We start from the raw sequence: 23,258 nt of genomic DNA on the forward strand, positions 1-23,258 counted from the left end.
CAATTGCTTATTATGCACCAAGCAAACAATGTCATCTAGTAAGAATTTACGCCTGCTTTATTACCTATATCAATTGAATTTTGCTTGTTCATATTTAATTTATTTATTTAAGCAATGCAAACTAAATGTGAAAACTGTTTGCGACAAAATTAAAATAACACATAGGTCAGGCATGTTAATGAGCCAGTGAATGATCCTGCATAAACAACAAAAAAACACCACTGCTTTCATACACATAATGATTTTAAAATAATAAATATTACAGAAAACACTAAATGTATGCAAACATTTACATACATAACTAAAAATAAAACACAGAATGTGTTTGGCTGAAGTTGGAGTGTGTGACACTCAAGGGTTGTCCTTGACTGTGATGGCAAAATAGAATGCAAGCAAGGTGGTTCAGTATTCTGTAATACAATCCTGTATATAGACTCACTTTAAACATCAGCATACATTATACTATTACAAATTATCAAACAAAACATATTTACTGCTTTATTCAAGGAAGTTACATTTGGTATCACATACTCCCACCTCCCGTGACTTTCTATTGGTTGCTCTAGGTTTATTCCCAATGGTAACTAAAGTGGCAGTGGTAATGGGCAGCTGGTGAGTGTTCTTCAAATATCCCCCAACCACTCCTTAAAACCTTCATATGCCAAGCCGTGGTTGTAAAGTGGTAACTGAGTAGGACCCAAATACAACTTCGATGTGAAAAGCCAAAATTTGTACATTAGTTGAGCTGCCGATATCTTTGAATACACCGACTGACCAAGGTAACTTCTTCTATGCTTTATCACCATATGCCAAGTTGGATTTACCCAGGTTTTCTGGATCTGTATATTAAAGTCTTCTAATGTTGTTGCTGCATATGTTCAGCTTAACTTTATTACTCAGAAAAACATTTGAAGTGATTGAGACTGTAGCTAATACAGATGTTGCATCATACCATGGCAATACTTTGCTTCCCAGGGAGAAGTTAATGAAATGTTAACTTGGATCACGGAGTAAGCTCCTATAGTGTAATAAAACTTAACGGAAAATAGCTTTTGCACAAGCCAACAATTAAAGCCAAAATACATATCACGTTCCAAAGAAAAGATGCACGTGACCATGCAAGGACCCAGAGATTTCAGTATTTTATTTGTAGAAGCGCTATAAACACTGATCATAATTGCCAGAGATAACATTAAACTTTTGATTGGTTTTATATTTTGTTTATTACTTACATGACCCCTAAACTTAAAATACAAGTGGCCTCAGAGTGGTTCTGTTCAGGGTCAGCATTCCAGTCAATGGGTAAAATAAGGCCTTGATGAGAAAGCTGACATAAACCACCACAAGGAGAGTCTGGCATTGTGTCCTTTTTCAAACTAATAAAGTAGAACTAAACTGAAAAAGTGAATATTTGCCATGTTATAAGGGACATTTAGCAACAGTACCCTAAAAGATCTTTGTCTTGAATTCCTCCCAAAAGAAAAGTAGTGCATTTCCTGGTATGAGAGTGCCTACAAATGTTGATTGTCTTCATTATTTCGTCACAGAGGAGCAGCCTCAAAATACAGCACCATGCAGTCACTGGCTCTCAATTTCAAGCAGTGATCCTACTTTGCGCATTTATCTCGCTAGTAGTACATTATTGTATTTATTTTCTTTGTCCGATGAGAACATCATCATGATAAAGAATGGTCGCCTTCATTTTTCTATCCCACCCCACCCCTAGATTCTTCCAACCAGTCTGTCAATATTATAAGGAATGTGAAATGCTTCCCCCAACCCTTTTAAATACCTTTGGGAAGAACCAGAACGCTGATTGTGAGTAAAGTCTTCATTCAACTTACGTACCTGATCTCACCAATATTCAGAATAAATGAGCAGAAATTTCCACACATTTCAAAATATTATAGGAACCCCTTTTAGAAGGGTGGGGGTGGTTTTAGCTGCAAAAGGGGGCCAACCCCACAACAAGCACATAGATGTAATGCTGGTTAGTTTACAAACCTATGCCCATAGAACAATGATGGCCAATACCATCCCATCATAGACTTTTTGATCATAAACCCTGATTCCATCAATAACAGTGGGGCATACAAGATCTACTTGTTCTGTGAACCCTGTGTCCGCTAACAAGGTATAATGGGACTTCATTAGGGTGATACATCAGGCTAATCTCTTTTCCATGCCTATCTAAGAAAATGTTTTCAGTCAACTGACTTTTTTGTGTATGATATTTATTTCAGAGAATTCTGATGATCACATAACTAGATGATGGCATGTGCAGAAGGGGCCTAATTGCCTGCTGACACATGTTGGAACTGAGTTGGAACTCAGCTGGGACAGTAAGAGGGGGGTTCGAGGGGCAGTATGCAGCCCTCTTTTTTAATGAACCCAATGGCATTTCGGTGCTGATGTAGTGACTCACCAAAAAAATTCACTAGAATTTCTTCCATGTCAAAAATGCGAACTTTGTATTTGGCCAAGCAGGTCTAGAACTGAACAGAGACATGTTTAAGCAACACTACATAATAACTGATAGCTATTCACCCCATACATTCTGCGCTTGTAGGCAGTATTATCAGTATTATATCAGTACTATAAAAGTATTGCACTGCGACAGAAAATTTCCCCCAGGTCACTAGGTTCTGTAAAAAAGCTTTTTAACCCTTTTTCTGTGCTCGGAATTTGTTTCTGGTGTGAGGTTTAGGCAGAGATATCCAATCTATATTTAAAGCTACACAACACATATTCATTTAAAAGATGAGACGACTTTACACAGATCCCCATATTTAATACATTGACAGGTGCTTTTATACTATTATACATACAATATGAATTTTTATAGTTTTTAAAAATTACACAGGTTGCATTAGAAAAAGGATTATATATTATTGTTTACCTGGCAAACAATTTAAGGACTCTGATTATAAGCGATATTTGAACCCCGTGTAGATATACGGGCTGTAAAGGACTGTCCAAGGCATTGGAGATCTATCTCTATACTTCTTCTGTTATTTGAATTACTAGCTGAGTTACTAGCTTTAATTTCCTAAAAGGTTTTTCCATATGGTATATAAGGAAATTAAATCTTAGAGCGGTGCTCATAGAAGGGCATATAGATGGCGAAGAACCAGAATATGATCCCTATAACCACAATCCTTCACTTTTTGGTCCTGATTTGTTAAAGCTCCCCAAGACTTGGCGAAAATGGAATATCATGGGAGAACCTGGGTGATTTATCAAACCTGGAATGGGTCTGGTCAACTATTAGCAAATTTATTCCACATCTGCTGGATCACCCAGGTTCTCCAATATTATTCTCCAGACTTAGAGGCCTGTTGTGTTCAGATCCACTCTAAAGTTTAAACAGACCTTCCATTAGAAACTATGAACTATATAAACCAGATTTTTTATAACAAAGAAATATACTGTATATACCAGATGTAGAGAAGCCAGCAAGGCAGATGGCAGCAATTTTCCCACATAAAATCACTTTCATCCAGTCCAAACACTGCCTATACATCAGTTTATTCTTAAACGGTATAAATTAAGGAAGTTGATCATGAGAATTTCTATTTTTTCCCTCTGTGGGCATCTGGAAAAAGCTTTTCCTTTCCTATCGATGTTGTTATAGTTGCACCATCTGCTCATGTAGTCTGTGAGAGGAAATGATCACAGGAAGATGCTTTGAAAATGATACGAGTGTCTGAAGGAGAGATAGACCAGCTAAGTTCGTCCGCTGTCATCTTTGTACTTTAATTACACACGGCCAGATCCATGCCAGCAGGCCGGAAGCAGTGACTGGAGGCCGATTCTGGACGTTCCATGTTGGTGCCAGACTTCTGCCCTAAAAACTTAGCAGGTTAGTTGGAACAGGTTGTACACCACTTGATCTCCAAGTCTTTGAAAGTGAAACCTTTAACTTAAGAAAGTCAAGAATCTTTGTAATGGGAGAAGTTATATTGGTAATTTCCACTACACCCTTTTTTGGAAAGAAAACGTTGCGCCACGGAAATATTTGCCAAAGAGCAATATTCAGGTTGGTATGTTTGATAATTCCACAGGCTTAAATGTCCTAAGACGTGTGTCTAAAACCTGAGACTGTGATATGTCTAATGCATATCAGCCTCTGCAGCAGCCTTTCACTTTGTGACTACAGTTACAATGTTGTAGTTCAATTACTAGGAAGAATAGACTAAGGAAATGCTTCTTCCTGCCTGCAGTAGACTGATCCTATTTAGTCTAGGCCAGGGGTCCGCAACCGTCTGTCAGGTGGGCCACGGCTCTGGTCGGTGCAGGCACCAGGGGGAGGAGAAGGACCCCACTTGGGGGGGGGGGGGGGGGGCGCACCAGCTCCCGTACGGATCACAGGCTCAGGGCAGTGGGTGGGTCTTGTACACAACATACAAAAAATATACAAAAACAGCGCATAAACAAATTATAGAAAAATAAAGACTGATCTAAGAAGAATAACAGAACTATAGCAACAGCATAAAATAAAAAGGGGAAACTGTAAAATAATACTTAGGTAGAGTTGGTTTGCCTTGGTCCAGGTTGCGGTGTAAAGTTATTAGTCAGTCACTGGGCTCCATGCAGTGCTCAATGTGTCAGTGCTGTTGTCCTTAGCAACAAGATGATATCAGTTAGACTTACATGGCTTTTTCTAGGCCAACAACAGAGGTAGGACTAATATAACAATCCAATGACAGCAGGGTGGGGGCTGTATCCACATGGGTTATGATGCTCTCTGGACACTTCCAAAATGCCCTGGTTCTAGCCATTATTAATATTTTCACAAGAACAGGTTTTATGAATGGCCAACCCCCAGATCATTAATCACCACAAAATAAGGAGTTCACAGAGATCAAACAAGGCATGTCTGGGACTTATGGTTCACCAGGACAGGCTACATATGGTTTCCCGAGGCCTAGGAGACTTGACCTTGGTCTCATAATGCTCACCATACCGATCCAACTACAAAACAGTCAACTACTTTATACAGAATGGTTTATTAGAAATATAAACATTATTAATAAATGGGTTTCAGAATACATCTCAGAGTTCAAACAGGGGCCACTCTACTGTCTTGTCTGAGTTTTATGACACCTGGAGACACAAACCCCAACTTTTACAGTGGGTGAACTAGAAGTTCTGGAAGGATGCTTGTTGTCAGATCAAGGAATATCTGAAAAGGGGAATTTTATGATGCTGGTCTGTTAAGCTGCGTACACACTTCCAATTTTTATCGTTGGAAATGAACGACGAACGAACGACGAACGATCGATTGGGCAAAATTCTTTCGTAAAAAAAGTAACCAACGACGCCGACGAACGAGGATAGTCGTTGGAAATAAACGACCGGACTGGCGGATCGGATTGGACGACGATCGTTGACCATCTATCGTGTGTACGGTCGTTCATTGATCGTCCATGGTCTGAGCATGTGCGGTGAACGAACGTTCGCTCACTTCCTGTGGTGCACGTCACTTCCTGTATCGTTCAAACGATCGCATCTATCGTGTGTACAATATCTGCGAACGATCGTGTCGTTATCTGTATGTACAGGATCGGTGCTATACGATCGTTCGCAGATATCGTTCGTCGACCAACGATATTAATTGGAAGTGTGTACGTAGCTTTAGAGAGACCATTTCCAACAAGACATTTTGAAAGAGGACCATTTATATTTTAAAGGGGAGATCAGGGATTAATATTTTCCACAATATCACAGGTGGGTTCTGGCATTATGACATCACTCTGGGGGAAAGTTTCTTCCCCTTTAAGTGACATACGGCTTTCCACGCAGTGGAGAGTCCATGCATTTTGTGGTCCGCAAGCTCCAAAAGGTTGGGGACCACTGGTGTAGGCAATATCAGCCGAGGAGAGGTTTTTTTTTTTTAAAGGTAAAAGGCCCCTTTATATTAAGTAAAAAATAGGATGATCAGTCCACTTAAAATCTGAATGGCCCCTAAGCATGTAATCTAATGTTTCCATAGACTCCTCCACTGGAGTTCCCCTCTATTTGTTCACTGGTCACAGCAATGCAACTAAATACAAAAGGCATTTATAGTAGCAAGACCTACCAGTTGCACAGGAGGTGGGGGGAGGGCGGATTTAAGGTACTACTTGATTTTTGCTTTTATACAGAAAATATATTTTTTTGTGCTGTCTGTGTACCATGGGGAGATTTATTTTCACTTCCTCTCCTAGAGACACAACAGAAAGGTACAGGAAATCTCTCTTTTAGTGAGGGAAATTTCTAACAGTTTTCACTATTGCGGATTAGCTTTCCCTCTCAGACAGAAGTAAAATCTTCAAGGCGGTAAACCCTTACCCATTGTACTTTTAGCTATTATTGCAGTCTGTCTTTCTATAGTGATCTCTCGACTCCCAGCCTTGCATACCCAACAGGAAAAATTACCCAAAATAAAGGGAATTTCATTCTCTGTCACCAAGACATATTTTGCCTGTTGGAAGATTTTTCCCTCTTCGCTTGCTTTACTGACAATGGTAATATTTAAAGCGTTCCTAAACTCAACAACCCTTATATATAAGGGAAAATGTTAATTTTTTTTTTTTAAAAAGGGTGCAGCACCTCTACTTTTAAGTCTTGGTCTCCTTGGAGATCAAGACTGAATGGAAGCGCATAGCCTCCCGGGATACCTACTTCATGCATCCCGGTAGGTTCTAGGTGCTCCTTTTGCGCATGCCCGAGATCTCTGACATGCGCAGAGGGGGCTTTTTTTCTATTAGGGGAAAATTATGCCCATCTCACAAAAGCGACCCCTCACAGCGGCTACGTCACCCGAAGAAGAAGACAGAAAAGAAGAATGAGGATGGCGGCGCCCTCAGTGCCGACACGAAGAGGAATCCCAGGACGAAGCAGGACTGGATCGCGGGAAGGACCAGTGCTATTAAGGGACCTGCTGGATTAAAGGTAAATTTTGGGTTTTTAGTTTAGCTCTGCTTTAGGATATTTACTTCACTTTCTATCCTAGTGACAACGGTCATCAGGACAAAAAGAATGATAAGTTTAAGAAACAGAAGGTAATTTACAAAAATAACAAGGTAACACTCTTTAAAATTAAGTCAGTTGGAAAAAAAACTGTAAGGTGTTTATTATCAAAAACTGATGATAAATAAAGGCTTTCCAAAAAGTATTTAATGCTGGAAAAAATATACCAAGTCTATATGTTTGCAAATTGAACAAATTAAAAGTTATGCTAAAGTAAAACATTAAACCCCATACAACAGATCTCATAAATCTTAAGAGAACTGATCGAAAGAAATGCTGAGGAAATAGTTTGATGTAGAATTTCACTAACATAGAAAGCCTGCAGGTAGTGGGAACCTTGATTAGCAAACCTACTCTGCCTTCTAGTGGCCATTCTCCATATTGCAGGACAACGTTAGGTAATGCTACTAACTACATAATAAAAGATTACGGATAAGCAGTTTGGCATTGGACAATAAATTAGCCTCACACTGATTATTCAGCAAGTAGGTAGGTGATAGAGAAATTGAAAAGTTATAGCTTGACTACAGGCACATACTTATACTGGTGCATTTTACTTGGCAAAGGATTTGTATTTATGTCCATTTTGTTCTGAGCACTTGAGCAAGTTGAGCAATTGTAGTGCAAAGTAAGTGTGCACATTTCTGCTAGTAAATTTAATACCTACAGACAGTCAGCTTTTAGCCTGGCCACCGTGGCCGGGTTTCAACAGCTCTAAACTTGGAAATGCTTAAACCTGAACACTTCTGGGTTTATTCTTCATGAAATTACCACTCTCTACCCTGACACTCACCATGATGGTACTGGGCACCCACGAGGAGGAAATAGGCCTGACATGCTCGGTAGGAGAAGGAGCACCTTGTGAGGAGTGTAGAAGTAATCCAGCAGATTTATACCTGGCAGCGAAAGGGTTTAAAGGGATACCAGTGCAATCATTTTGCTAGCTATGCAGCAGTGTGTCAGAGGTGTGTTAAACTCAAAATGACCAAAAAATAAACATACAAAAATCTGTAAAAATCTTGAGTCTGTAAAAGAAACACATCACAGACACTTTTTTCTATAATATTTTATTTATATACACATCAGGTGCAATCAGACTTTATGAAGAACAGCTGGCATGAACTCTGAAATGGGCAGCAGACGACATTAATATGTCACAGGGGTGGCTGGCTTTGCCACTTCCAAGTCAGCATCCAACCAACGATACCTACGGTGACGGCGAAGGACCTCTATAGCTTTCTGCTCGATTGGAGTCGGGGTGATATCAAGATCTTCAAGGCCAGGGAGATCAGGGAATTTCTTGTCTGTAGTGTGGAACTAAATAGGAAATTAATAACCGTGTTATAGGCTGCTGCTATGTTATTAATTATTTAGTTCTGTGACTTCAGTGGATCACTGTTTAAGAACAGAGGAAAAGGAGGCGCATCCAAGCTAAAAATGTGCACATTCCTTTGTAGGTCATTACAGCCATGCGAGTAATTACAGCAGCATAATTGTGGCAAATGGAAGTAAGTATGAAAAAGGTAAAAATGCATGTCTCACATAGGACAATATATATAGCCAAAGTGGACATCCTGTTTCAAAAATCCTTATTTCAGGCCATGAGTACTGGAGTAGCTCAAGCATGGGAGTTGATGGTTGGTGTGTATAATTATTATAAAAGGGGGTGATAAGAATCTATCTGATCAAACCACTGATTTACTCTACTATCCAATGGGAACTCTGCATGTATAAAACATGGCTGACTTCAATAACATTTTGTAGTAAATATATAAATATATTATATATTTTCCCTATATATATTTTTATAAATTTAATGTATATAAATAAATATTGTAATATAAAGGTGCATAACAAGTACCAGTCAAAAACGTCTCCTGCCTAAAAACTGCCGCAAAAGCTAGGAACAGCAATCGAACAGCAATACCTATATATTTTGGTATATTATACTGCTGTACACTTGTTTTGCAGATCACAAGCTTGTACTGACATCTCAAAATAACAACTACAACAAACCTGTATGACAAGGCAAACTTTTTTTTCTAGGTTTAAATTTACTGAACACCTAGTTGACGCTTCTTAAATTTCCTTCTAGTTTTTTTTTCCTTTTAAAAGGAAAATGTATTTGCATCTTCCTTTATTTGATCATTTAAGTGTTGCATTAACAGTCAGGCACAAAATTACAATTTTAGTAGAAGATAAAGGTGACAGGTACTCACTCGGTCCACTTTGTCCCTTGATGTCCATTTGTCAAATGGATTCAGTTCAAAGACCCTTGCAATCAAGCTAGACAAAGTAAGAGGCAAAGGGTAAAATCCTGGGTAATTTTGCAAAGGATGACAGCTTATAGATATATCAGACGTGAATAATTTTAAATTTAAAGGAACGCCTAAGTGGTCACCTGTGTAAGCTCTGTTCTCTGGAGACTTCAGGAGGTTGATAATCAGTCAAATAAAAGTTCTTGCACTGCTTCCATTAAAAAGACACTTGTATTGATGCTTTATTTGTGTCACACAAAATTTGCAGCTTGAGGGCCCTGTCATTCTAACTTTACTGTTTGACAAAGCTGTCCAGAACAATCTACATATTTACATATTGTTATATACAGTGTGTGTGTTACATACTGTATATAGTTATAAACAGTGTGTGTGGAAATTTGTTGTTTATTATTTTAGGCCTGTAATTCTTAGGAATAACTCCCAGGTATGATAAGGTTTGAAACACAAATCATAAATTATATTATATTAGAGAATTATAAATAAAATAAACTTTATTAAAAAAAAATTAAAATTAATTTTTTTTTAAATTTGTCCAAACTACGGTACAATATTAGAATAAACTTTTGGATTTATTACTTGGATTTATTTTTTATAACTTTATCACTGTGATCAATGTTTTAAAAGCAGATTACAATGTAATCTGCTTTTAAATTTCCCGCCAAGCCGTACATCTCCCCGGAGTACCGACGCTTCACATCGATCACACCGGGGATTTGATGCAGAAGCCGACTGGGGATTGCTGAGGACGGCACTGGATCGAGGAGAGCAGGTAGGATTATTTTTCCTACCCCAAGAGAGTGTGGCTCGGGGTTACCGCTTTTGCTATGTAAAATTTACCCCGAGTCACATTTGGGAATACCACCAAGGCGGTTAAAGGAATGACTCCACATATGTGGGACACAAAATGTTTAGGACAGTAATGTGAGTACAGTCTACTTACTGGTAGAGTGGGCGAGGCATCGGATATGGGAACATAGGTCTGTGAGCAACAGCGAAGATATATTTTACCATGTCATGGAGGAGATATCTGTTGGGTCTGGAGAACATAACATAGCAGGAACGTTAGAAGATGACACAACCTCATTTTAAAAAGTGTTAAGTCTTTCTCAATAAATAAGACAAATGTTTCTTTATTATTTTATGTATCCACATTTGCAGAAGAGGTTGTGTTTCACCAGAGGGTCCTCAAACTATTCAAACCCCCCAAACCTTCAATAGAAGACAACGGTTACTCAAGGTAAAACAATTTATGAATGCTATATTTGCTTTGTCATGTGAAGGTTCTGTCCATGTTAATATCTAGCAATACTCTTCTAAAACTGGAAATTAATTCTAATGACATCAGTTGTTTACCATATAGTCTTCCAGAATGATAAAGTTTTTCAAAAATAACATGCATGTTTTTGGAATGGGGGAGTAAACCGGAGTACCCGGAGGAAACCCACGCTAACACGGGGAGAACCTGCAAACTCCATGCAGATAGTGTCCTATCTGTGCTGTGAAATTTAGTACAACAAATCCCTAATATTACCAATCAAACAAAAAAAACAAAACAAAACCAATTTCATTATTTGTCTTCCAATAAGCCAATAAAATTCTGGGGATCAAATTATACTCAATGCGTTTTATTGAATTTTTATACCCCCTCTTCATTGACCTTACATCCTAATTTCTCCTTTTTTGGGTTGGTTGGACATTGAATTTAGTAGTTAGACTTTTTGTACATGTACACTGAAATTCTTAATGATCAAGTGATATATTTTTTACCTGCTGAAAAAAAAGGAAACAAATGGACGCACTATATCTAAGAACTGGAAAACGGGAATATTTGTATTTTTTGGTTTAGGTATCCTTAACCCTTTTTACTTCCCATGGTTATGTCCCATATGTAAAAAAAATCAAAGGGTATAAAAGCAGCTCAAGGTTGTTGTCAGCTTGTGTTGGCATTTTTCTGCAGGCTCTGGGATTTTGTGGTAAAAAAAAGTATGTGTAGAGCTAGGTCATAAAGAGCCGCTATATTTCCACTTTTTCTCTTATGTGTAAAGCTACCTGATAACATGGTCACAGTTCAGTAAATGTACATTTGCCATTTAGGTTTAAATCTAAACTGATAAGATGCAAAAGTTTTAAAATGTTGCCTATGGATAATTTGGGGTATTGTAATTTTTCACCATTTCACAGGTGGACACAATTAAATAGCTTGACATGTTTACTATCTATCTATTCAACACAATTTTGTCTTTAGAATTTGACAACAAATGTTGAGAATCATATTGGGTTTGTCTGCATTGAACTAATTAGGTGTATTTTTTTACTGAAAATAGTTTTTATAAGCAGTTGCTTTAAAATTGTACATCAAGAAAATGTAAAACTCCAGCAGCATTTCCGCCATCCAGAAGGTGAAATCAGGAACATGGACAAAAAAAATGACAGTTGTTTTAGCCTTTCCCTTCTCTTGTTTTGTTTAGACATATACACAAACAAAAGAAGGGTTTAACCTCCTGAGCGTTACACTGAGGTCTAGATTTCTGTACCAAAAGTGATCCACTGTTTTTCATGAAATTTTTTTTTAAATTGTAGACCTGTAACTTACAGAAATATGTCCGAACAAGGGTTCTAGTAGATAATATGAATATAAAAAGGATGTACAAAATCTCGGGCTTAACCATCCTTGCAGTTTTTTTTTGCCCGAGCGAAGGTCGGGCTTAACTGCAAGGTGGTTAATAGGCAAAGTAGGTCATTTGATTTTCAAATTTGCTTTTAATTGTCACTTAGGGTAGAGCAGTAATTTGGAAGCACCACACAAACCAAAACAAGCCAATAGCTTGCCTTTTGTATCACATAAGGGAAGGGAAGCGTTGCAAGAAAATACCTGAAATATCATAGAGTGACTGGAGTGAATAGAGTGTAAGGCCAGCCACAAATAAAAGGCCAGTAGCACCCCAGGCGGTATTTGTGTAAAGGACATGGAAAGGTGGACAATAACAAATCTTACCCGGCTAATGCATAGGTCTTTCCCAGTGAGTCGGGGTCTTGGATGATATTCACCAGAGCTTTGGCTACATCAGCTACCTAAATGTCAAACCAAATCCTGTTACATTATTCAGTAAAGAAAGCATCAACTAATGTTTTATTGCTTCGCACAAAGAGAAACTGTTGGAGTAGGACAATTTCATGAAAAAAAACATAAAAGCTAATTAAGCACTCTGGGCAAAATCAAGAATTTTGGATAAAGGGGTAAACAGAGACAAAGATGCCAACCAGCTTTATTATTCATTCAGCCTCCATTGTAAATTTAACTGAGCGAGGAGCATGTATTACCAAGTGCTCTCCATTATGTATATTAATGGCCAAAAAGGCCTTTTTATGCAAAACAACATACCTTTCTTAACTCCACAAGCCATTAATGCACTACTTTATTTCCTCATTTATGTTTACAAACAGAACTGTACCAATAATAGGCAAGTAATTGTTTTTCTTTTAGATCCTGTGCCATTTTTGCATAGTCAACACAAAAAACTATTAACTATCTATCTGGTGCTGTGTATTTCTCCCATCTTCACGCACTGCTATGTTCATTCCATATATATACTAATATATAAATAGAGGATGTTTTTTTTTATTTTGTCGAAAAAATGTAGTTGGAACACTTAGGAACTTAATGTATAGAGCCAAAAAGTGGCCCATTTTCTGTTTTTGTTGTATCTATCAACTGTTATATATTTAATGAATTTCACACACATAACAAGTAAATACAATTTGTTCTTTTATTTTTGCCAAAAAAAAACTCTGTCTTCTTTCAACCATTGAGAAATTATGCTTAAATTTTGGGGTTGGCAATCACACCAGGTATTCAACTCCTCCAACTAACTTATTAGTTTATGCCACATGTTTTAACAGTCTAATTCTCCCCAGCATAAATTTACATGTTCTTCTCTGCCCAACTACTCCATTCATTACCTATTACCAAGCATTGTAATATTGTCTCTTTGCTGAACATATACCCTAATAATATGTTATTATGTCACTCTATTATATACACCTAGTAAGTGTGATAATTTTCTTTATTACCTCTGTAAAATGTATTATTTTTTTTTTCACTTTTATGTTATATCTCCTGTATTCATATACAGGCTGTATAGTCAATATTATCAAACCCCTGAGGAAGCCCATTCTGGCGAAATGTGTCGGGCTATTTTCGACAATTTCGGTTATTCAAGCCTTACTGGTTAGAACACATGTCTAGCACTCAATATCCCAGCCCTGTGAATATGTAACTTGGCTGCGGATATTACTTGAATATTATGCTTTGATTGTAATTATGAAACACATATCAATACATAATTATTTTTAAAAAACAAACCCGACCCTCAAACCTCTTTCTTTTTGTTTTCTCGTTTATTTATACTTCTATGTTTTTAAAGGTGGCTCCCCCTTAAAAACTTTGAAAGACATTGGGAAGATAGATATTCTCTATAAATTCTTTTAAGTATACATGTGTGCTTTGGAGCCATCAGGGCTTGTACTCCTGTCAGAACTGCTTCTCTCAAAAATGTCTATGGAAATGCAGAAACGATTTTAAGACAGTCAGTTCAAGGTCAAATACTTCTGTCAATAAATTCTGCACAAGCCCTTAAAGTGAACATGTTGCTTTGTCATGCATAGGCAAAGCACATATTCATTTTAAGTCAAACCTTAAGCAAAGAGCAATTTGTGACTCCCAGGTCAGCATTCTTTCCACTGACCATACTACTTTACTGTGAGCTGTGGATAGGGTAATTATAGCAGGGGTTCCCTGAGTTAGTTCAGAGGGTTTCCCTGTGTTAAAAAGGTTCGAGAAACACTGGGTTAGAGGAATGGAAGATGAGCAGAGACTAGTCCCAAAGCCAGAAAATCTGTGTTGTAAGTAATATAGAAATCTACAGAATCCAGTGGTCACAGAAAAAGATTTTCCGTTGAACATGTGTATCAGACATCTTTTGGTGCTCTTAAGCAGCAGTTTCAAAAAGGTGAGGTATTCCCTTTAAGCATCTACTAAAAATATAAAGTAATTCTGGTTAATCAAGCATTTAATTGCAATAACCAAAGACTATTTCCAGTATTAGAAGCTCCACCCATACAAGCACCAGAATGTGCTGCTCTGAGAACAAAACAGGTTAAGGTATAGGTCTCATTACTTACATATACAGGTTGTTTTACTGTCTTCTTGCCATAAGATATTAATGGTGCCCCTCCGAACCAACGCATATCTAAGGGAAACAGCATTGTATATATGTTAAAAGTTTCACTGCTGGATCCTTGACATACATGCATACTGGCCCAAAGATGGTGTCTGCACCACATCTGGGCATTACATTACATTTATGTCTACAGAGAAAGTAGTGCTTTAACACCCTAACACATGCCTACTACTACCATTACCAAATTCAAGCAAAGGACATACTTGCATAATAGTTCAGGAACCTATCCTCCCGACCATACATTTCTGAGGGTTTAACGATAATGGCCCCTGGGAAAGCCTCCCGGACTGCATCTTCTCCAATGGCCTGTTAACAAAGCATTTATTAACATGGATGCAACAACATTGGACGACCACAGGTTTTACTGCTGATAAATGAGCCATTATGTATTTATCAAGCTGACTTTAAAACCTAACTCCAGCTGTACACATCTCCCTAGTTTTCAGTTCTTCAGCCCAGTAGATATTAGAATGGCTAGGTGCAGATGTTGCAAAGCACATCAAGGTGTTTGGTAGTGTTTTTGTGACTGACCACTAAATAAACTGCATTTTGACTATTCTGATTGCTGCTGCAGCAGCAGTGTGAGAGAGATTGCAGAGTGGAGTATGGGAACACTGTGTTGTTTTTTAATATTATCAAACCCCTTACCACCAACCCCGTGCATAAGTAACCATGGCCACACTTCATGTAAGCCCATTGCCTATAAAATCACATCAAACTGTGCTGGGAGTTGTAAAGCAACCACACAAGAAACAGCTGTGCCATTCCATTCAGCCCACATGCCAGTTCTGAATCTTAAGGGTGGAATGGCTGCAACAATCACATGACTATACTTGAAAAGATTTTAACCTTTTTTTCTTAATGGTTTTTCTTTTAACCTAGGAGTTTGGCAGGCAAATGCAGAGATAGTAAAGCCTAGAGAATATTTTAGGGTTTGCCTATAAAGAGAACCTTTATTTTTTTTTCATTAGGGACCATCGTTTGGCCTATAAGGACAGTTTAGTTTTAAGATCACATATGTATTTTCTGGCAGAAGTAAATTATTCCGCCACAGTCACCTTGTTTCTCAAGTATCTTGAGGGGCTCTTGATGTCGGCGTTCAGATGGGACACATGGATGAACTTTTCCACTCCAGCCTCCTGAGCTAGGAGAGCAATGTTTTTTGGGATAGTTACAAACACATCATCAAAACTGAAGTTCCTAAAAGAGAAGAAATGAAAATCTTAATTTAAAAAAGGGGAACAAGATTTTAATTGGTGTGCATATAAGATATAGTGTATACATCATATAAATGGATGATCTGCTGGCCTTCTGAAAACTCCAGATGACTGTTTCTGATTTAGTCCCAGAACAGAAACTAGGCTGTAAATGTTTTTTTTAAAAAAAAGTCCAATACCTTATCACTATACCTGTGCCTGGTCAGCTTCTCAAACCGCAGTAAAGCCAATACAAAACCATGAGGTGGTTAGTTGCAAATTTGAAAAGGATAGGCTATAAATGACACCCTTCATTATGGTCTTGTTACCATCCTTTTAACCTGTTTTATGAGTGTGACTATTAAACTGGGACACCATAACAGGGAGGTATTTTGTTGACAATAAGGGTCGTTTCCCTTCAATTTCACTGATGATAAACTATGTGGCATTAAGGAGAACCTTACCCTTGTAGGTTCGTTTCACTGCAAATCCATCCCCACCTTACCTGTGATACCTTGCAGCGTTTTTATACTCCATTAATTATGCTTAGCTGCATTGGGGATCTGGCAGAGCAGTGGTATCCATCTTCTCTGTCATGCAACACAGCTTTGGCTTGCTAGGCCTGGGCATTGTCAAGGGTGGACAGGTTACATGGCATCAAATACCTAGAAGCATTACGTAATCTCACTGTTGTAGAGGTGCACAGGAAAATACGCAAGGTGGATATAGAGGGTTTAGAGAGGTTTTAGGATGTTTCATTAAAGTTGTAAAGTCAGGTAACATGAAATTAGTAATTTTTCAGCAGTTTTCATCAGCTGAGAGAAAGTTTCTATTCAAGGCATGATGGATAAAGTAGGGCTTACTGTTAGATATAACAACTTTGTGTGTAATGGCCATATATCACATGTCACATGTCACATAAAACAAAAGCTTACAAATGCGTCTTAGACACTCCACCAGTTACATTCAAAAGTACAAGCAGATAATGCCTACTGCAGCACAAAAACCTAAGGTAAATCTCTTGTCCGTGTGTACCTGGTCTCCCACTCCTTTCCCAAAAGATTAATCACTACATTGGAGTACTGTAGAGCTTGTCTTGTTGATTCTTTGTCTCTTGGGTCCCATTCCTAAAAGAACAAAACAGGTTGGATAAATTGTACAACAATGCTGCCCATTGTGTTTATTGATCAAAATACCCTAAAATACACTCATTCACCACTCTTTCTTCCCACCATATGTAAAAACCATAGGTACAGATATCAGTAGTTCAAGGTGAAATTTGCACACAGAGTTGGATGAGTCAGATGATCTACAAAATACAGCTGTAACTGAAAGGATCTACTTTTGAATGCCGACTTCTAGTGCTTTAAGAACAATAAGTTGGAAATTGCATTTTTCTGGCATTATTAGCCCACAATAAACGGCCACACAATAAACTTGCTACAACTATGGAGGCTGGCAAAGACGACCTATGAAAGACCTAAATGAAGTGTAATCCTATCAGTCTATGGAGTCCAGTTTAGAAGACTCATCACCACTTATACATTATGCTGAAAAATAGAAGTCAGTGGCGGATCATGTGTTCTGTTCAGTTCATTCCTTCTTACTATCAGTACATTCCTGTTGGTCAGTTAGGATGTCCATCATAGTGATGGGCCATGTGTAGTACATGACTTTACATGAACGTCACTGCTTCCTGCACATATCAGTAAGACTGTCCATCATGGTGATGGGTCAAAAGATTGTGCTGCACTTCAAAACAGCAATAATGTCCCAAATGCCATAATCTATTTATTAAAAGACTATTTAATATGATACAAATCAAGGAAACCAATCTAATTGTGTTCTCTTCTTATACCACAGACAGACCTAATAGTCTAAATACTATAGGAGGCAAAGTTAGATCCTTACCATGAACTGTAATTGTCCGAGATCTCCCATGGGCCGCAGATACATTATATCATACTGGTCACAACGATGGGGTATTATAACCTGAGAGCCAATGCGTCCTAGAATAAAAAAATAAAAAAAATGTCATCAGCAAAAAATAGGATATCATCTGAGTGGTGCCTTTGGCAAAAAGCTAAAGGTAGGATTGAATGGATTATATTATGTTGAGGACATGCTCACCTAAACAGATACTTCGGTAAAAATTTGGTGAAGATTAATCATATGATTTTTTTAAATCTGGAGTTTACAGCTCTACTTCCTGCAATTGTCAGAAGACCAGAACGGAAGTTGCAATCTTTAATGAGAATAGCAATGGAGACATTCAATTATAGCAGATGAAGCAAAAGGGAGGTGCTAGTAAAGAAGGTGCAACCTCAGAACTTGTCCCCCTCGGACTGTTCTGCTGTATAGGAATACATTAAATGGCCAAGAAATATTTACAGAGCTTCATTATTTGTCTTATATATTACCCCAGAGCTCAGATTCAAAATATGTTAATATGGTAATTTATAAAGTGCTGTTGTTTTCCAAAGCATCTTGCAGAGAACCATGAGCAGTTCACCCTGTCCCAGTGTATTGCCCCCGCGATGGGCCCATTTTGGACAGTAGCCAATTACCCACTACTATGATTTTAGGTGAAAATTATGGCAGAGGAAACAATTGTAAGCCAAAGAATATACAAATTCCAGGTTGACACTGTCCTTGGTGGGAATACAATCCAAAGCTGCAAGGTAAGAAACATTCCCATTCAACCACCCTGCATAGACTAACTGCATTTATCAGTTCTTACCGAGCCTGTTGACGACATATCGGCCCAGGAAACCTGTGGCTCCAAAAACTGTGGCCACCACACCACTAACTGCAGAGCGTCCAGGTTTACCATGGGGAATGACAGCATGGTGGGCATTCCGCTGCTGCAGGATAATTGGGACAGACGCTGCCAGGGATGAAATCTGGGGCCCTGAAAGTGAAAAAAAACAAAACAAAACATATAAGCCAAATTTACATGTTCAAATAACAAAAGAGGCAGATTTTTTGTCTGTAGGTCTAACAGCTAAGGCTCTACGTACAGCAAGATCTAGGAAAATGATGAATAGACGCCTCAGCATATAAAATCTCATGGATTGCTGATTCCAGGAATGTGCCATTGTCTAAGGGGTGAGGAAAGAATTTTTTTTCTTTCCCTGTTGCAGCAATTTTAACTATGCTTTATAAGAGGGTTTTGCTATATTCTGGAATAATGGAGCCTTTTTTTATTCTTTGACTAAAGTAATGTAAATTTTAGAAATAATGCAAAGGTTGTGTGATTACATAAAGTACTCCGTACTTCTGGGTATGAATGTGACTTTCTGCCTTTCCTCAAAGGGTGCCGTGCTTGGATCTGAGAGGCCAGCTGTGTTATAGGTCTGATGTGGAGGAGATAAAGGTTATTAAAGTGGAACTGAAGTGACTTCTGCAATAAATAAATACCTGCCTGATCGGTTTTCATCTGTCAAAAAATGAACGCCAGGATACCCAATGCATCCTAACTTTCCCTGGAGCCGCAATGAACTCCTGCATGCCTGTGCGAGTGTTACCATCATCCCAACCTGGCCATAGATGGACGATTCCAGGAGGAAGATCGAGTGAAGATGACGGTGACAGGCGAGTACAATAAAAAAATAGCGATCAGGTAGGTAAGGTCTTGCCTGCCCCTTTGCCATGCTTGGACACAATTTTATCCTTTCTGGGTTTAGTTCTGTATAAAGCAATACTAAACCCCACATTACTCTGCTCTACCTGACCTCTATCTTCTTCATTCTTCACTTCCCTATTGCTATCTTCTGGCACCTTGATTGGGCGGGCTGAGATAATGTGCGCAGGCACATGGGAGTTCATTCATTGCCGCCATGTGCAGAGGAAGCTGGGAATGCCGGGTAGTCTGCCAATCAAAGCTGGCATTGTGCATGCACTGCTCATCTATTATGCCAGAAACCCGGAGCGATCAGGCATGTAGGAGAGATTACTGTAATATTACTCTGTCTGATCAGGCAAACTGAAAAGTGGAACTTTAGCTCGGCTTTAACTCTGAATAAGCTGCAACACAGACCGATGTACAGCTTCCACAAGGCTGGGACAGAAGAACAGACCTAAAGGTCAGCACTAGTGGATATCGGTACACTCCAAAGAGAACCTGTCACTTAACTCTGCAAAGGGCCCATATTCTAAAAAGAGAACCTGTCACTAAATGAGTGTACACAATCTTTTGGTAAGATTATCATTGTAATGAATGGCCTAGCATCGGGTCTATAAAAGGGATTTTTTGACTGCAACAAACGCAGTGGCCAATATTAGTTCTGTATTAACCTCCCCGGCGGTATGAATACTAAATCTTTAAATGTAAAAGCGCTACATTTTAAAATACTTAGTATAATAATTTTTCTGCCTGGTCCCGCCTCCAGCCACACACTCGCTAGCAGATGCCTGGCATCTGCTTTTTCTGGCCTCGCGTTCCCAACAATCACACGCCGGGATGCAGATGTCGGCCGGGCATCACCAGGTTACACAGATGCCCGGTCCGCATCGCCAGGGGAAGATGATGGCGGGCACAGCTGAAGAACGCTGCTGGAATGTGGGAACCAGGTAGGACTTTTAAACGTCCTGGCAATTCCACCCTGAGTGCGGTTACCTCGGGGTTACCGCTTTTGGTATGGAAAATCCACCCCGATCCACACTCTGGAATACTGCCAGGGAGGTTATTATGAACTTGTCCTCCCCCCGTCTAACCTGGGGAGTTACAGGGGAATCTGCCCATCCAGCTGTTGTGCCAATATCCCCCCAGCTGTTCTGTAATGATGAAGGGGCCGGCAGGTGAAAATGCAGAGAGCCACAGGGGTGAGGGATCTACAAGAAACTGAAGAGTGGAGTAATAGGGGACAGGACAAGTGAATATTTATATTCTGATTTTGGGAGGTGATTTCTGAATTACACTTATAAGAATCCTCCAGAATGGCAGGCAGCCTCCTTGTAAAAATTCCAACATTATCTCCTATTGGATGAAATGCTCTCTCTGCTCCTCCAATGACCTACTAATGACTTCCTCGCTCATAACCTCATCACACGCACGGCTCCAAGACTTCTCTAGAGCTGCTCCAACTCTCTGGAATGGTCTTCCTTGTCCTATTCGGTTTGCTCCTAGTTTCTGCTCATTTAAAAGAGCACTCAAAACCCATCTTTTCAAACTTGCCTACCCATCTTCTTCTGTCTTTTGAAACCATCACTACATATCTCCCCTCCTATTGTGTGTTACTTCCCCCACCTCCTAGATTGTAAGCTCTTCGGGGCAGGGACCTCTCCTCCTGTGTCAATGTCTGTATACGTCTGTCATTGCAACCCCTATTTAATGTACAGCGCTGCGTAATATGTTGGCGCTATATAAATCCTGTTTATTAATAATAATAATAAATGTGGCTATGAGCCAGAAGTGTCACCCCTCTGACAACCTGTGTACAAAGCTGGGAATATCTAAGAACAGGCTGATCCTGCAATACAAGGGCATGTACTGCCAGCACCCAGAATATTACAGCCATAGAAATAATGGGGATTCGCTGCAATGAGTTGCAGGCTGGATGGGATTTATTATTAGCAGTGAATGTCACTTTCACACACCGGTTTATTTTCATTCTTTACTTCCCCTAATGAACACGAAGCTGCCTTGTCAAATCGTCCTCAGCTCCTCTCTTTGGCCCCATAGCACTGACCCCTCCTCTGACCTGACAGCACCGGGTGACTTACGTGACATTGCCCGGCTCCCAGCCGTCCTGCAGAGGATAACTACCGCCATCTTGTCCCACAGTCCTGTGCGAGCTACGGAAGCCGAGCGGCTCACCCCCAGCCGTGGTCACCAGGGACGCATGTGCCCCATCTAGTGGTCGTGGGTGGTAATACACCAGCTGAGTTTATCAGCGCCTATACTATGTATTACCGTAGAAAATGATAGTGTGTGACATGTTGTGCTGTTTATACACTTCCCTCACATAATATCACCACATTATATAAACTGTAACTAAAACACCAAAATAAACACATACCGTAATAACATCTCATGAGCTTTAGATAGAGTGGTGAAAAATAAGTTTCCCTCTGGGTCTGGATGTTGCTTCTGGTGTTGCTAGGGAGATCCTCCTCTCTTTTTGGACCTGATTTTTTTTAAAGACTTTCAATATTACACTTTCATCAGTGAAGCCGGGTGATCCAGCAAACCTGGAATGGTTTTCTTAAACTCATTTGTTTGCTAGCAAATGTTTTGAATTTCGGACCGCATCCTTTCCAGGTTTGCTGGATCACCCAGCTCCACTAATGAAAGTATATTTTCTCCGGCCTTGGAGAGATTTAAAAAATCAGGCCCTTTATCTATTCAGCAGGAAGTAAACTGATAAAAAAATCCAAATTTTGGGTTATCACCAGAAAAGAATTTGAGGGGAAATCTTTCAATAGGAACACTTGTTTCGATGACAATTAAGAGGACACTTCCCCGCACTTTAGGGAGATTTTCTCTCACTTCCTGTTGTGTGTATAGCACAGGAAGCCCAAGCAGGTTGATAGGGAGTTTGTTCACTTTTTCATTAAAAGCGTGCTTGTAAAAAGGAGCAATATATTTACTCCACATATATGGCACATCAGAGGTTTAGTTGTATCTCTAGCAGTTGGGTTACAATCCCTTATTTTGGTGTTTGTTATATCTCTACATCTTTAGATACAGGTATCCATTATGTAGCCTTTGTTGCTGATAGCCTGTTAGGAATCCTAAACCTGGACCTCTGATGTCCACCATAAGTGACATTAATTTCTAAACTGCTGGTACCAAAGATGGAAACTAAGTGATAAACAGCTATATGTACAGATTGAAATATTCAATGTTTATATACATGTGGCATGTTAATATGTCAGTATCGTTTGTCTTATTATAGACCTATTGAACAGTGCTTCCCGTGATGAAGCAATTAGCGTGAAACTCTAACAAATGTTGAACCAATGAATGTAAAATAATGGTCACATATGCTTTTTGTGGGTTTTTTACATGTTTAAATAAAGTACAAATCTGTGATTTATTCTTTGTAATAAAAAGCCCCATTAGTGCTGTTTGGATTTCTTTTTTAGTTTGCATAATCCAGCTTCTTGGTCACCAGCATGCATTACACAACACAATATTGGGGTTATTGTGATGACATCAGTTCGAGATCATTTAGAATCCATTTATGGGTGCATTCCTATATTTTCTCATGGGAATGCAAACCCACCTGGTGTAAACAAAAGCCCACAAACAGTTTCTATTAAAGATTTTCTTTAGGTGTCCCTTTATCCTTTCTCTATTATAAACAAAGCAATACTGCTAAAGCTATGGGAATCCCTCCCCAATGTCAGGTCTTCATTCCTCCTGCACTGCTTACCCTGTTTCCCCGATTATAAGGCACTCTCTTATATTTTTTGAAATGCCAAAATATGCCCTGGGTCTTATTTTCAGGGGATGTCTTATTTTTCCATGAAGAAGACTACAGTACACATTTATTGTTGAAAGTCACTCATGATCACTCATGTTC

General features: G+C 39.0%; 1 protein-coding gene and 1 long non-coding RNA gene across 2 annotated transcripts; one reads left to right on the forward strand and one right to left on the reverse strand.

Moving 5' to 3' along the window:
* Positions 1 to 3,712: 3,712 nt before the first annotated feature.
* Positions 3,713 to 19,181, forward strand: LOC140323357 (uncharacterized). Its single transcript, XR_011919356.1, has 3 exons — positions 3,713 to 3,862; positions 10,452 to 10,530; positions 19,045 to 19,181. It is a non-coding gene; the product is annotated as an uncharacterized lncRNA (long non-coding RNA).
* NDUFA9 (NADH:ubiquinone oxidoreductase subunit A9) lies at positions 8,050 to 21,581 on the reverse strand. The gene is made up of 11 exons (XM_072400344.1): positions 21,454 to 21,581; positions 18,470 to 18,640; positions 17,641 to 17,738; positions 16,765 to 16,856; positions 15,592 to 15,733; positions 14,737 to 14,839; positions 14,475 to 14,542; positions 12,289 to 12,365; positions 10,234 to 10,329; positions 9,234 to 9,300; positions 8,050 to 8,331 (listed from the first exon to the last, which is right to left on the reverse strand). Exons 1-11 carry the CDS (start codon positions 21,500 to 21,502, stop codon positions 8,161 to 8,163), a joined length of 1,134 nt encoding a protein of 377 aa, XP_072256445.1. The 5' UTR covers positions 21,503 to 21,581; the 3' UTR covers positions 8,050 to 8,160.
* Between the last annotated feature and the right edge of the window lie 1,677 nt (positions 21,582 to 23,258).

The sequence above is a fragment of the Pyxicephalus adspersus genome, chromosome 2 (genome assembly GCF_032062135.1).
Source record: "Pyxicephalus adspersus chromosome 2, UCB_Pads_2.0, whole genome shotgun sequence".
Classification (NCBI taxonomy): domain Eukaryota; kingdom Metazoa; phylum Chordata; class Amphibia; order Anura; family Pyxicephalidae; genus Pyxicephalus; species Pyxicephalus adspersus.